Genomic DNA, 15,949 nt, shown 5'->3' with positions numbered 1-15,949 from the left:
GAAGTGCATTTTCCTGCGTTATGGCTCAGGGGTTAAAGGTTATCGTTTATATGACCCAGAATCTCACAAAGTAATTCACAGTTGGAATGTGACCTTTAATGAAAATGATATGCTCTCTTTTGTAAAAGATATTGTCATTTCCTCAGTTGATACAGGTGACCAGGAAGATGCTTGAGAGAAGGTGGAGTTTGAGATTAAAAGACCTGCTCATGAGGAAAATGTTCCCAATTCCTCCAGTACTCAAGATGACCAAGCCACTGCTATTAATGGTACAAATGAACATTTGAGTCCACATGAGGAATGTCCACCTCAATGACGAGGGTTACCACAACCGTGGTCTATGGCTCAAGAACTTCCACAACAGAGACCAAAAAAACGACTAAAAGATTAATTGTAGAATTTGTCAACATTGTTTATGCTTTAACTATTGCACAAGAGATGGGTGAAGAACGTGAACCTAAGAATTACTCTGAAACTATCTCTAGTGACGACTCAACAAAGTGGATTGCTGTTATGCAAGAAGAAGTTGAGAGTCTTCTCAAAAACGAAACATGGGAATTGGTGAAGTTACCAGAAGGAAAACGAGTCAATAGTTGCGAGTGTGTCTTTAAGAGAAAAGAAGGGATCCCTGGTGTTGAGAGTACAAGGAATACAACAAGATTTGTTGTAAGAGGTTTTGATCAAGAGGAAGGTATTGACTTTAATGAAGTATTTTCTCCTGTTGTTTGTCATACTTCAATACATATATTACTTTCTTTAGTTGTCTTGTATGATTTGGAGCTGGAACAGTTACATGTGAAAACTGTTTTTCTTCATGGTAATCTTGAGGAAGAGATTTACATCCAACAGTCTGAGGGGTTCGTTGTAACTGGAAAGGAGGACCATGTATGTTGTTTGAAGAAATCTCTCTACAACTTGAAGCGATCACCAAGATAATAGTATAAGAGGTTTGATTCTTTCATGATTGGAAATGGCTACTCCAGAAGTAGCTATGATAATTGTGTTTATTTTCAAAAGACATCTGATGGGTCATTTATATACTTGTTGTTATATGTTGATGACGTGTTGATTGCCGCAAGAGATAAATCTTTAGTTAACAAGTTAAAGGCCCAACTTAGTAGTGAATTTGATATGAAGGACTTAGGTCCTGCCAAGAAAATTTTACGAATGGAGATCAACAAAGATCGTCAAGCTAGAAAACTTTTTCTATCACAAAAGAAGTATGTTCTTAAGATGCTTGACAAATTTGGAATGCGAAATTGCAAAGCTGTTAATACTCCAATTGCCGCCTACTTTAAGTTGTCATCAAATCAGTGTCCAAAATCAGACAAGGACAAAAGGCGCATGTCACATGTCCCGTATTCAAATGCAATTGGAAGTCTCATGTATGTTATGGTATGTACTAGGTTTGATTTAGCTTATGCTATTAGCATTGTTAGCAGGTTCATGCATAATCCAGACAAGGCACATTGGGAAGCCGTTAAATGGATACTTCGTTATCTGAAAGGTTCTCCAGATCTTGGTTTGGTATTTGATCAACATAGAGTCGATCCCGGAGGAGCAGTTGACTATGTTGATGTTGACTATGGTGGTGATTTAGATCGGAGAAGGTCACTTCCAACCTACATTTTTACCCTATGTGGTTTTGCTATCAGCTGGTATTCTTCACTTCAAGCCATTGCGACTTTGTCCACCACTGAAGAAGAATATATCACTGCTACAGAAGGTATGAAAGAGGCTATATGGCTTCGGGGCTTGGTAAGTGAACTTGGTATTCAACAAGATGTTCTTGTTATATTTTGTGATAGTCAAAGTGTTGTCCACTTAACTAGGAACAACAAGTATCACTCAAGGACCAAGCACATTGAAATTAAGCACCATTTTATCCGAGACATTGTTGATACGGGAGATATAATTGTTGAAAAAATTCATACGGCCGAAAATCCTGCAGACATGTTGACCAAGCGACTTCCACCGGCTAAGTTCGATCATTTCCTGAACATTGTTGGTATTATGCATACTTAATCAAGGCTTCATGGCGAGAAAATGTTCCAGTCAAAGGCAAGTCAATGTGGAGATTTGTGAGTTATGACTCACCTTTGTCGTTTTCTTGGCATAATTCAGAGGTTACTTACCGTTCACAATTGATTAATTGAAATCATTGGGAGGTTACTCACCATTCACAATTAATTGTTATCAAAGGGAGGTTACTTACCATTTGTTGTCTCCTAGAACCACTATATATAGTGGTTTCCTTCAAGCAATGTAACAACAACAAACAACAACTTACACTTGCTTCCTCTCTCTTTTCATATACTCTCTATTTCTTCTCTTGGGTGTAAGTGTTTAACCCATATAGAGAGAATTTGTTTTGGGGCTAGCCTGAGAGGAATTCATTGTACTCCCATTACCATTATAGTGAAAGTTTTGTCTCTTTCGCCAGTGGTTTTTTTACCTCTATTTAATGGGGTTTTCCACCTAAAAATTTCTAGTATCATTTTCATTTTTCTTGTTACTTTAATTTCTCATAATCTTTGGTTGAAATTATCACGCTTCCACACACGATATCCCTACAAATCCATTATCTCATTGTTAACTTGCTTATATTAACTGTTTATAGTTATTAGTAGAAGATTTTCTAAAAAGATAAGAGATATTCTTATATTCGGACGGTTAACAAAGATATTGAGCTTTTAACTTATAAATACATGTTTAGGGAGTACTTCTGATGTAACTCATTTTATACTTACTATTATGATATATTATATTTTTACTGATTTGAGCGTCAGAGAGTCTTTTGTAGGTAGACTTCCATTTGGTTTTGGTGTTAAATCTCGACAATCATTAAGGAAAAGATTGAACTTAACAAACAACTCGAATTCAACACATTAGAAGGTTCAAACTTCAAATCTGGTAAAAACATTTGGCGTCCATCCTGGGATCTTGGTAAAACTTTCCCAAGACCACTCTATCATATGGTAAACACCAAAAGCTAGACCGTAGCAAGCTCACCCGTTTTGCTATCCCAACCTGCAATGGATCCCTCAATCCTTGAGACGCTAAAGGCACATATTAATACAACCATGCAGCATAGTGTGAATTCAGTTCAGAGACCATTAATGGCATATGAAAGGAGATGCAGACAATGCAGGCTCTGCACCAGACAGAGCTTCGCAACCTTCGCCAACAACAATAGCAGGAGATACATGCCATTCGGCATGAGATGCATACCAAAGTTGCGCAACAACCCGAGAATCGGATTAAATAAGAGGGTGAGTTTCACCCTATTGGCTAGAACGAGCAAAGACATATTTCTTATGCACCCAATCGTGACCTCAATCATGTCAGCAGAGGTATCTTGCTAGTGCTCTCCCTTTACCTCGAGAGCCTACCAGGATACCAACTCTCAAATTGTTCCATTCGCTCACCGAGAATATCATGAGAGCGCAACTCCCAGACTCCTTATTGTGTCCGAATGTGGAGAAGTTTGATGGGACCACTGACCCACATGTGAAAGCCTAATTCACACAATCTAATCTCCTCAACAGTGACTAGAGGATACAATGTAGGTTTTTCCCTACATCATTTAGCTGGTAGGTTTTTCCCTACCAGCTAACTCCATAGATTCATTTGACACATTTTGTCAAAGCTTACAACACGCTTTGCAGACAGTCGGTCGGTGCTTGCCGATTCAGCATCACTACAACACATTGTACAAGGAGAATTTGAGTCCTTGATACATGACCAAGTTTGCAAGGCGTCATTACACATTCCTAATCTCCACCCAACTGTGGCAATGCATTCTATAAAAGTTGGACTCCGACTGGGACCATTTTCAGATACTTTGTATGCGAACCCACCTTTTGATATGGATGAACTTCGTAAGGTTGCTCAATACATTAATATTGCAGAAAATGTTGAAGCTTGTAAGAGAGCTTACAAAGGTCTCTCGTCGACGACCCAAAGTTTTAAAAGGAAGCGTAAAGGGAATCTAAAGTGTATACTTAATGCTTCCCAAGATGCTATCTTGAAGGAGGCCTTTGCGATGGAGCTCGTTCGGGTTCCTCAACCCCTACCCACACCTCAACATGCAGATCTCATTGAATGGTGCAATTATCACCAAAATTAAGGTTATACCACTCAAGAGTGTTTTAAGGTACGCGATCTTATTGAAGAATTGATCCGATAAGGGGTTATAACCTGGTTCGTACAAAATATTCAAGCTGGCCGAGGATGGGGTCGAGGATGTGGCTGAGGTCGGGGATTCCGAGGTAGCCATCAAGGAAGAGGAAGAGGTGCGCCACCTCCAACTGAGGCTACAACAACACATCCTCCTAATCCCTCCTCAAGCCGTACCAGAGGGCGAACAATCTCCTCGTTTATGGATTTTAATTGACAAAATAGTTATAATTCAATCCCTAATTTCGGAATTTGAACCTTTTTAGATATTTTTCATTATAAAATGACTGTGAACGATTTATTTTCAAATTTGTGTTAATTTCAGGATTCTAGGAGAAAATGGAAATAAAATTTCTAAAGGAGAATGAACAAGTTAAAGATGAAGATGAAAAGACAAAGTCGGAATATTAGAAACTCGTCCAAGCACGATCACTCTAGAGGAACTCGCCCAAGAGCTTAAGCGAGTTCACTCTAGTGAAGTTGAGTTTGTTCTCGTTAAACTCGCTTAAACAAGTAATATCTCACTTACGCGATATGTCACTTAACTCAAACCTACTTAGGTTAAATAGAAGGCGTGAGACATAATCCTAGACAACATTGGAAGAATAGAGAGAGATAGAAAACCCTAGAGGAGGCATATGTCAAGGAGAAACATCTTTGATCTTCTTTTCTTGCTTTTTGTGCTTGTAATGGCTAACATGAATGACTAATTCTTTCCTTTAGGTTTGAGAGTAATTTGTTCAAACTCTTATGTATTGTGGTGATATTTATCTATAATATTTAGTTCTTGATTGATGATTGTTATTATCATTTTATTCTCAAAGCTTGAATTATTCATGATTTTGATTCTTAGATTTGATTGGAAGGTACTTTTAAGCATCTGATCTAAATGATAATGTTCAACATACTTGAATGCTAGGAATATATTTGAAATGTTAATTGCTTTGTAACATCTGTTCGTAATGATAAAGATTTTTTATAAATATGTGAGAAATCAATATTTAGGAGACTCTCTTAATAATTTTGTATGCGAGGAATCAATATAAATGATTTTTATATGTGCATCAATATCAATGAGGATTGAATATTATATGCTTTTGAAAAAATACAAACGAGTGAGAAAGATGAACCCCAATTACAATTTTTCCAATTGACTCATACAAATCATTTACTTTACTTTATTTAATCTTTTGCAAATTCACAATACAAACAACCTTTCCAACAAACTTTTACACACTTTCTTATATTTAGTGAATATTATACTTGAGATTTTAAAATTATTCCTTGTGGGTTCGATATCCGTCCTTAGGGACAAATTATTACTTCTGACTCGGTACACGTGTCGTAAAATAGTCATCAACTACTCATTGAACGTTAACAATATGTTACATTTTAGTGGAGGCAAATACCTCATACAATGTACTCATTGGATTCCAAACTCTTAATCATCTCGACGCTATTGTATCCACGCCTAACATGGCCATGAAATCCCCAGCTAATAATGACTCAATTATAACGGTGAAGGCTGACCCGAAAATAGCTAGGCAATGTTATGCATAGAGCCTAAAGATTGCCTCAAACTCTATTAGAGGGGTACCCTCCAACAATGTTCAAGAATAGCCTATAATTCAAGTCCCTAAGAACCAAGATGCACCTTTTGTTCAATGGGTACCCACCTACAATGTTCAAGTGGAACTTACAAATCAGGTCCCACGGAACCAAGATGCAGCAAGCCATGTGCATACTGTGGAAGAGGTTCATCACCATTAAGAAGAGGTGGAGGTCGATATTGATCCTACGGTGAAATTTGAAGATACTCGTCCCACCTTCACTGAGCTAATGGCTGAGGTTCAACTCGGCTCCCTTCCTACTCAAAATACCCGAATAGGAAGAACTATAATCCAAAACCTTAATAAGGCAATTGAGGGTTGATCCTGCCTGTTGACCGGAGCGCTGGAGAATGCCTCGTCAAAGGATCGACGTGCGCACCGCTTCTCACCTCCGTTCCTCTTCGGGATCTATCTCAAGAACCTGCAAAGAAACGATACGGCGCCGCTGCGGCCGATCGCACTCCGACGCTCAAGTCAGTGACGGTATCACCAAATACTAAGAACGAGAACCGTGCAAATCCTCTCTCACTCGCAAACGTAAAGTGTATGAACTGAACGTGCGTACCTCAGAAAGTCTGTTAAGAACTCTTATATACCTGGTGGTTTTCTCTCTCCTGGCAGTTACAGACTTGGACACGTGGCTCGTATCCAACTGTACACGTGCCATCATCTGGAGGCTCCCTGACTTGGCGCTGCTTCTACTCTCATTTTGGCTAAGTTACTTATGCATGGTACTGCCCAGTGCATAGCTAACTTAGGAGTGCGATCTCTACTGGAACTGGCGAGTTGGGGACTTTCATACACCTTCCCTGTGGTCTCGCCGGCCGCCTTCATAATCTGCTTCTCCTTCATCTTCGGCGATGTGCTTGTTCTGGCGATCTCCGACTGCTTGGTCGCCTGAGTCTACATCTGGCGACTTCATCTTCAACCTGGCGATCGCCTATTCTGGTAAGCTGGAAATCGGAACACGCCAACTTAACAACTGGCGACTACACGTGCCTCCCGACTTCCTTCCCATCCACCAACCTGGCGCCTTGTCAACACGCCTACACTGTAGCAGGATGCCACGTCATCACACCCGACCACCAGGGCGGTACAAGGGTATACTTCTACATAATGTTGATTTAATCACATGGAGCCCAACAGATATGTAGGTCATTGATCCTGATTTCATGTGTCACTAGTTATCTATTTTGACTCAAGCCAAATCGGTGGTTCAATGTAAACGCAAGCTCAACAAAGAACGACAAGAGGCAATTGACCAAGAGGTTGAGAAGTTACTCCATGTCAACTTCATTAGGGAGGTCATTTACACCACTTGTTTGTCCAATGTAATCATGGTAAAAAATGCTAATGGAAAGTGGAGGATGTGTATAAATTACACTGATCTTAATAGGGCTTGTTCTAAGGATACTTATACCCTACCCAATATAGATCGGTTGGTGGATAAACTGCGGGATATGCTTTCCTCATTTTCCTTGATCCCTATTCAGGGTACAATGAAATTCGAATGTACCCTCCTAATGAAGACAAAACAACATATATGACTAATGATGCCAATTTTTGTTATAAGGTTATGCCTTTGGCCTCAAGAATGTAGGAGCTACATACCAACGATTAATGGATAAAGTCTTTAAAGACCTTATCGAAACTACCATGGACATTTATGTGGATGACATGGTAGTTAAATCATCCAATGTGGAAGATCACTCAGCGGACTTGGATAAGGTATTCGAATATATCCGAGCACATGATATGCGTCTAAACCTAGAGAAATGTTTCACTGATGTTCTCTACTAGAAGATTAGTAAATAGAAACTAATTTTAGAGACCAAAATAATTAGTCACTCTATTAACTTAATTATTGTACCGATCAGGTCATCGGGTGTGACGACGTGGATAGTAAGTGACTACGTGGGGCGTGCTTAGCGGGACACGTGGACAAGAGACAGATGAATGGCCCAGAAGTGAGCATAGTCGCCATTTGTGGAAGTAGCGTTCTGCAGTGTACATAGTCGGTTGTCGCCAGGTTTTCATGTCATCGCCGTGTTAGATAATGGAAGGTCAAGTGGTCTGACATCGCCACAAGAAGCACATCGCCGGGTTTCCCAGTAAACTTAGTTGAAGCTGTTGGAGGTTCAGGCGAGTAAGTTCAAGCGTGTAAGTTCAGAAAAGATGATTGTCACGTCAGCATGGAGCGTGAAGGTTGAGTGAGCTGGAGGAAACAACTTGCTCATCGACGACGGGATTCCCAAAGTGGACATTCGTTGATGGCGAGGTTTCCTCAGCTAGAACATGCATGGCGTGGCAATGAGGAGGGTGGCACTTGCGACAAGCGATATCACAGAGACGGTGTACTTTGTTGCATCCGATACTCGCCTTGTCGGGTGGTGTTCCAGAACGTGTTGCGTGCTAGATTACGCCTTAAATAAGAGACTTGGCCGCGCAACTGGATGCTATATAGAAATGACGCTCAAGTTACCCCAGCCCAGATGATGGCACGTGTAGGGCTGGATGCTACATAGAAATGACGCTCAAGTTACCCTAGCCCAGATGATGACACGTGTAGGACTGGGTACTACCAACTACCCTAGCCCAGATGATGACATGTGCAGGGTTGGATGCGAGCCACGCGTCCAAAGCGTAACTTCCTGGAGAGAGAAAAACCTAGGTATAAAAGGTAAACTTAACAGAATTTGCAGACGTACGTTCATTACGACTCATTGTTTTTTTGGTTGAGTGCACTTTAGTACGGTTCTACAGTAGTTAGTTTTCTCTCATTTTTTGGGTGTTCCTATTACTGACTTGAGTGTCGGAGCGCCACCGGCCGCAGAGGTGCCATCTTGTGTTTTCAGGTTCTCAGAGAGACCATCTGTAGCGTGGACTTGAAGCGCGTGTGGTGTTAAAGCTAGTGAGGAAACTGTGACAAGACATTGTTCTTGCGCTTGGTCAACCGGCAAGATCATCTGGCGCCCACCGTGGGGCCGTGTAAAAGGTGATTCCCAACCACAATTCGAGTTTGTTGAAGTTTTGGTGATTTCTGTTCGACTGCTTGCTGTCGCAGGGTGTTTTCTGGAGTTTCACCGTTTGTTTGGAGTTTCTTTGAGTTGTTGAGTTTGCTGAGAAGGGATGAGGACTACGCGGTCCAGCTCAGTCGCGCCATCAACCGAAGAGGATGCTGTTTCCATGGCGCAGGTGATGGAGATGATGAGAATGTTGCAGGAGAACGTGGCTACATCACGTTCTGAACAAGAGAGAATGCACGAGGCACTAGTGGCCTCACAGGCCAGAAATGAAGAGCTTAACAGAGTCAATGAAGAGTTACGTAAAGCCCTTCAAGGACAGAAGGAGCTTGTGACTGGGGGCAGATCTGCACCCCCGTCCCCCCGCGTAATTTTTCGATGCCGTTTTCTCAGGAGATCATGGACACGGTGGTCCCTGCAAATGCGATAGTGGTGAAAGCATCTTTCACCGGGGTGGAGGATCCTGAGGCTCATCTCACGGCGTTTCACACGCAGATGATGCTCTCAGGCGGTTCGGATGCAGTCTACTGCAAGGTGTTCCTGAGTACCCTTAGTGGAACAGCGCTGGACTGGTTTGTCAGTCTACCTATTGGCCACATTACCACCTTTCAGCAGTTCTCCAAGATGTTCGTTGAGCAGTACATAGTAAACAAGGCACCGCCGTTGGTGTCTTACGATCTGTTCGATGTGAGACAGTATCAAGGGGAGTCTCTGAAGGATTTTCTGAACAGATTCGGAGCTCAGATTGTTCGCTTGCCAGGTAAGGATGAAGATATGTTTGTGCATGCCTTCAAAAAGGGCGTGTTGCCTGGGCCATTTAGTGAATCGCTGATCAGGAGTCACCCCGCCACGTTTGCTGAAATCCGGCGATGTGTCGTGGCTCACATCGCCGCTGAGAGCGAAGTTTCCGAGAAGAGGGGAAATGTGGCTCCAGCTAAGCCACGCGCTCAGACGAGGATTCATCCGCAGAGAGTGATGGAGGCGGCGTCAGGGAAGAAGGATCAAAGGATGCACCACCCTTATGATCCAAAGAAGAGCAAGGGGAAGGGGCCAGGGCGGCCTAGAGAGTCTAATCGCCCGCCGAGGTACGAGTTTGTGATGGGATTGGCTGACCAGATCGCCATTCCGAACATTGCTGCCAGGCTCAAAGTACCTGAGAAGACAACGAATAAGGTGTTGGGGCCAAAACCAGACGCGTGGTGTGAGTTCCACAAGAGCTTTGGCCACTCCATCAATTCGTGCTTGGCCTTGGGATACCAACTCGCCGAGTTGGTCAAGTGTGGGTTCTTGAAGGACTATTTGCTGGAGAAGCAAACCGGGCAATCGTCAGGTTCACAACCGGCGGGCAGTGAGGGACAACAGCACGAAGTACCCATTCACAGCAAGATCCACACCATAGCTGGTGGATTCTCGGGTGGTGGGTGTACTGCATCACACGGAAGAAATATGCAAGGTCCGTGATGTCAGTGGAGGCTTTTGAGGATCACTCGCCCGACGTGGACATCACGTTCACCAAAGAAGATCTTAGGGATGTTGTGCCTCATGACAATGATCCCATTGTAATCTCGCTTGTTACGGCGGGGAGGATGGTTCATCGGGTGTTGGTCGATCAAGGAAGCTCGGCAGATGTGATGTTTTGGCCGACTTTCGAAAAGTTACAGTTATCCCCTGACCAGCTGAGACCATATGGGGGCTGCTTATACGGTTTTGCTGGTGATCAAGTGGAGGTTAGGGGGTACATTGAGTTAAGAACGACGTTCACAGATGGGTTGGCCTCGCGCACAGAGAAGATCAGGTACCTTGTTGTGAACGCTCCTTCGGCATATAATATCCTGTTGGGAAGGCCAACACTCAACAGGGTAGGAGCTGTGCCTTCAACGAGACACATGAAGGTCAAGTTACCTTCAATGGAGGGGGTGGTTATCACCATCCGCTCTGATCAAACGGAGGCAAAGAAATGCTATGAAAACAGCCTCAAGAATAGGAGGTCAGTGTGCCATGTAACCACAATGCCGCCCCCTGGTGTGGAACCTAAACAGGAAAATCGGCGAGTTGTGGACACAGCTTTGGAGGTGGCCACTGAAAGGGATGTGGTGATGGTGGATGTTGAGGCGAGGAGCGAGAACGCCGCTCGGGTCGAGGAAGAGAAGGACTGCCCAGAAGTCGCTTGGGAGTCAGGAATTGCGAGAGCGCTGATCGCCAGTGAGAAGAGGCCTCAGCCGGTCGAGGATTGGCTTGAGAAGGAGATTGGCAGCAAAACGTTTAAGCTGGGGAAGACCTTAGATGGAGAGACACAAGACCAAATCGCCAAAGTGATAAGTAGACATCTGGACGCGTTTGCATGGTCTGCTTCAGACATACCGGGAATTGACCCCGATTTTTTGTGTCATCGCTTAGCAATGGATCCCCAAGTCAGGCCAATCCGCCAAAGAAGAAGAAAGTTCAACGAAGAAAAGAGACAGGCGATCAGGAACGAGACGCAGAAACTCCTCGCGGCAGGCCATATCAGGGAAATTCAATATCCAGAATGGCTAGCCAATGTCGTTCTGGTCAAGAAGAGCAATGGGAAATGGTGGATGTGTGTCGATTTTACAGATTTGAATAAATCCTGTCCAAAGGATTCTTATCCTTTGCCAAGTATAGATGCCCCGGTGGACAGTGCGTCAGGGTGTAAATTGCTCAATTTCTTCGACGCCTTCTCGGGGTATAACCAGATTAAGATGCATCCCATGGATGAGGAAAAGACTGCTTTCATGACGGAAAGGTCGTGCTATTGCTACAAGGTGATGCCCTTTGGGCTGAAGAATGCGGGAGCCACGTACCAGAGGCTAATGGATAAGGTGCTTGCGCCTATGCTTGGGAGGAATGTGCAAGCATATGTCGATGATATGGTCATGACATCACTGGAAAAGAGCAGGCACGTTACTGATCTGGAAGAGTTTTTCGTTACAATAGCCAAGTACAAGCTGAAATTGAATCCCGAGAAGTGCATTTTCGGCGGGGGGGGCAGGGAAATTTCTGGGATTTCTCTTGACTGAGAGGGGAATCGAGGCGAATCTCGACAAGTGTGCCGCCATTCTGGCGATGAGGAGTCCTGCCACTGTAAAGGAGGTGCACCAGCTCACAGGCCGGATGGCCGCCCTGTCTCGATTCGTATCTGCTAGTGGAGAGAAATGCCACCATACTTCCAATGTCTGAAGAGGAATAACAGGTTTGTCTGGACGAGGGAGTGTGAAGAAGCTTTTGTGAAGCTCAAAGAGTATTTGGCGAGCCCGCCGGTTCTGTGTAAACCTCAAATGGGAACGCCCCTCAGGTTGTATTTTGTCATAACTGAGAAGGCGATAAGTGCGGTACTCGTCCAGGATCAAGATCAAGTCCAGAAACCTATCTATTTTGTTAGTAAGGTGTTGCAGGGCCCAGAAGTGAGATATCAGGCCCTAGAGAAAGCAGCGTTGGCGGTTGTGTTTTCGGCGAGGAGGTTGCGTCATTACTTCCAGAGCTTTACAGTGTTATTAATGACTGATTTACCCATCCAGAAGGTTTTGAAGAAACTGGATGTAGCTGGGAGGATGGTAAAATGGGCGGTGGAGTTGTCAGAATTCGACATTAAGTATGAGCCCCGAGGACCGATCAAGGGGCAAATCTTCGTTGACTTTGTGGTCGAGCTATCTTCTGAAACAGTGCAGAGCGCGGGGGATGATTTTCGTTGGGTGCTCTCGGTGGATGGGTCGTCTAACCAGCTGGGTAGCAGAGCTGGAGTTATTTTAGAGGGACCCAACGGTGTGTTGATAGAACAATCTCTGAGGTTTGCCTTCAAAGCCAGCAATAATCAAGTGGAGTATGATGCTTTGATCGCCGGAATTCTGTTGGCAAAAGACATGGGAGCAAGGGTGCTGATGGCCAAGAGTGACTCGTTGTTGGTTACTGGGCAGGTAACTGGCGAGTTTCAGGCCAAAGATTCGCAAATGGCGGCTTACCTGGAGTATGTGCAAGAGTTAAAGAGGTCCTTTGTTTTGTTCGATGTGGTGCACGTGCCAAGGGAGCAGAATGCCCAAGCTGACTTACTAGCCAAGCTCGCCAGTTCGGGCAAGGGGGGCAGGCAGAGGACCGTCATACAAGAAATTTTGAAGACACCTCGAGCATTTGTGGCAGATCACCAGGTTCTTCAAATTTGCAGGTCAATGGAAAGGTTGGCGAGGAGTCATAGATCCTTGACTCAGGAGACTTTGAGAACGCCGAGAGTTAGAGCGCACCCAGTGGGAGAGGTAAAGATGATGCAAGTTTGTGCTATCCATGAGCCAGATACATGGATAACGCCATACCAGCGCTACATGGCGGATGACGTGCTCCCAATGGACCCGACAGAAGCTAGAAAGATAAAGAATCACTCCAGCAGGTTCACCCTCGTTGATGGCGAGTTGTACAGGTTTGGGTTTACACATCCTCTTTTAGTATGTGTACATGGAGAGAAGTGCATGAGAATTATGGCTGAGCTCCATGAGGGGATTTGTGGGAGTCACATCGGAAGTCGAGCTTTGGCGACAAGAACTCTCCGCACAGGTTATTGGCCCACAATGAGGGAAGATTGCAAGAAATATGCCCAGTGTTGCAAGCAATGCCAACAGCACGCCGATTGGCATAAGGCGCCTCCAGAAGAGCTAAAGTCAATTTACAGCCCCTGGCCGTTCCATACGTGGGGAATTGATATTCTGGGACCCTTTCCATTGGCGATCAGGCAAATGAAGTACTTGGTTGTGGCGATCGAATACTTCACGAAGTGGATTGAAGCAGAACCAATAGCCCAGATCACCGCGCTCAAAATTCAGAGTTTCGTGTGAAAGAACATTGTGTGTCGGTTTGGCGTGCCTAAGCGTTTAGTATCAGACAATGGGACTCAATTTGCAAGTCACCTGTTGAAGAAGCTGTGCGAGGATGTTGGAACACAGCAGGTGTTTGCTTCTGTGGAGCACCCACAAACGAATGGGCAAGTGGAGTCAGCCAATCGGGTCTTATTGAGAGGCTTGAACAGGAGGTTGGAGAAGGCCAAGGGGTCTTGGGCTGAAGAAGTTCCCCGTATAGTGTGGGCATATCATACCACTGAGCAATCGGGAACCCATGAAACCCTGTTTAGTTTGGTTTATGGGTGTGACACGATGATTCCAGTTGAAATCCAGGAAAGCTCGCCGAGATTCCAGAACTTCGTGGCGAAAGACTCGAATGAAGAAAGGAGAATGAACTTGGATTTGCTGGATGAGGTCAGGGAGGAAGCGCGGGTGAAGGCTGAAGCAGTGAAGAGAAGAGTTGAACGCAAGTACAACTCTAGAATAAGACCAAGGCAATTCAGAGATGGCGACCTGGTGATGAGGAAGGCCCACCAGTATGAGATGGAGAACAAGTTGTCGCCCAAGTGGACAGGACCGTTTAGAATAACTGAGGCACTCAGGAACGGCGCCTACGAATTGGAGACGCTGGAAGGAGGGGCGATTCCTCGCACTTGGAATGCCACCCATCTCAAGTTTTATTACAGTTAAAGCATTGTAAGTAGTGATTAACTCGAACAGTTTAAAGCAGTTTCAGTTAAAAGAGTTTTTCAAGGGGGCATTTTTTTCCCTAAGGAGGGTTTTTAACGAGGCCACCCAATAAAGAAGGTTTCGAAGTTTATCAAAGTTTCCAAGTTATTAAGTTTGCATGCTTACCGTTTTAAGTGTTCGGAAAAGAGACCTTGTCGCCCTTGTGTAATTTAAGGCAACGGTGAACTCAGATCGCATGCATTCAGTACAAAGTTTTAAAGTATAAAGTTTTAAGTCCTCATCGCCATCTGGCGATCGGAGGCACAAGTATAAAGTTTTTAAGTCCTCATCGCCATCTCGTGATCGGATTAAAAAGTCCTCCTCGCCTTGAGCGGGCGCAAGCGAGAAAAGACTGAAAAAAGACCTCCTCGCCGTGAGCGAGTGTAGGCGAGAAGAGATTGAAAAGACCTCCTCGCCTTGAGCAAGTACAGGAAAGAACAGATTGCAAGACCTCTTTGCGTAAGCAAATTGAGGCAAGTTTGAAAGTCCTCAGTGCATCCAGGGGAGGAGGAGATGTAACCCCTGGGCAAGTTGAGGCATCAGGAAAAGTCCTTCTCACCCTCAAGTGAGTTCAGGCAAGATGAAACTGAAAAGTCAAGGGTGTTAATGATCTTAAGTATGGGAAAGGAAGGTTGATGGAAAACGCCTTTTCCCTTGAGTGAAACATCAATATTGACCTAGTAAGACCAGTTAAAAAAGAGGTTAAAGGATGGCTGGGGAAGGTTCGCAGAGGACACCTCACCACCTAAATCATTGTACTAAAACTCAGGGAGGTAGAGAAGGATCCGAAAGGCGGCTCTACCCCCAGATGAGGGAACAATGATTTAAGCTATCTCAGGTTAAAGAATCAGGGAAGGTAGAGGGAGATCCGAAAGGCAGCTCTCCTTCCAGTCGAGCAAAGATGAAGTCATGAGGTGGCCCCGCAGAGGACGCTTTTCAGTTAAAAGGAAAATGGCGCCGCCGAAAGCCTATGGCTTTGAGATTGAAATAGAAAGAAGATTACACAGCGAGAACCAGATCAGCAAAGTTTTAGGCGATAACATAGAAATACACATGTCACTTCGCAGATCGGGCAAGCGAGATTTCAGATACTAAGATCGACCTACGCCCCTACTGCCCAGTAAGTGATTTCGTGTTAAACGTTATTGCTATAGACTAATAGTTTGTTCAAGTTAAGTCGATTTCCAGAGAATTAAGCATCAGTGTGTGCTAAGTTAATTGGGTTGAGTAAAAACTAGCCAGTTATATAAGGTGATCGCACAACAGATAAAGTTAGAGCCACATATATACATGTATATCAAAACAGTTTGAACCAAATGAAAGTTATTACATATAAATCAAAGTTAAATACAAGAGTTTCAAGGTGATAAAATTGAAGTGGCAAATGGGAGCAGTTAAGTTGGAGGCATGATCTTGCCATCCACCACTTCGTTGTACACTGAAAACTCAGAGAGGTCGAGATCGGGGAATTTGCAAGCAAACTGCTCCAAAGCAGCCACAAAGCCTGAGGTAAGAACCTGGGCAGCTTCAAGCTCAAGCTCGTCGATCTTCTTCTTGAACCCACTGT

The 15,949-nt window shown here is 44.2% G+C and overlaps 1 protein-coding gene across 1 annotated transcript; it reads left to right on the top strand.

The window, feature by feature from the left end:
* Positions 1-9,190: 9,190 nt before the first annotated feature.
* LOC137805568 (uncharacterized) lies at positions 9,191-10,273 on the top strand. The gene has a single exon (XM_068605513.1). It carries the CDS (start codon positions 9,191-9,193, stop codon positions 10,271-10,273), a length of 1,083 nt encoding a protein of 360 aa, XP_068461614.1.
* Positions 10,274-15,949: the final 5,676 nt, after the last annotated feature.

Source organism: Phaseolus vulgaris, chromosome 11 (genome assembly GCF_000499845.2).
Source record: "Phaseolus vulgaris cultivar G19833 chromosome 11, P. vulgaris v2.0, whole genome shotgun sequence".
Classification (NCBI taxonomy): Eukaryota; Viridiplantae; Streptophyta; class Magnoliopsida; order Fabales; family Fabaceae; genus Phaseolus; species Phaseolus vulgaris.
Note: the sequence above shows the minus strand (reverse complement) of the source record. Positions and strands in the feature narration are given on the sequence as shown.

Excerpts from the sequence above, each read along its gene's own strand:
- LOC137805568 (XM_068605513.1), top strand. The coding sequence starts at position 9,191 with ATGCCGTTTTCTCAGGAGATCATGGACACGGTGGTCCCTGCAAATGCG.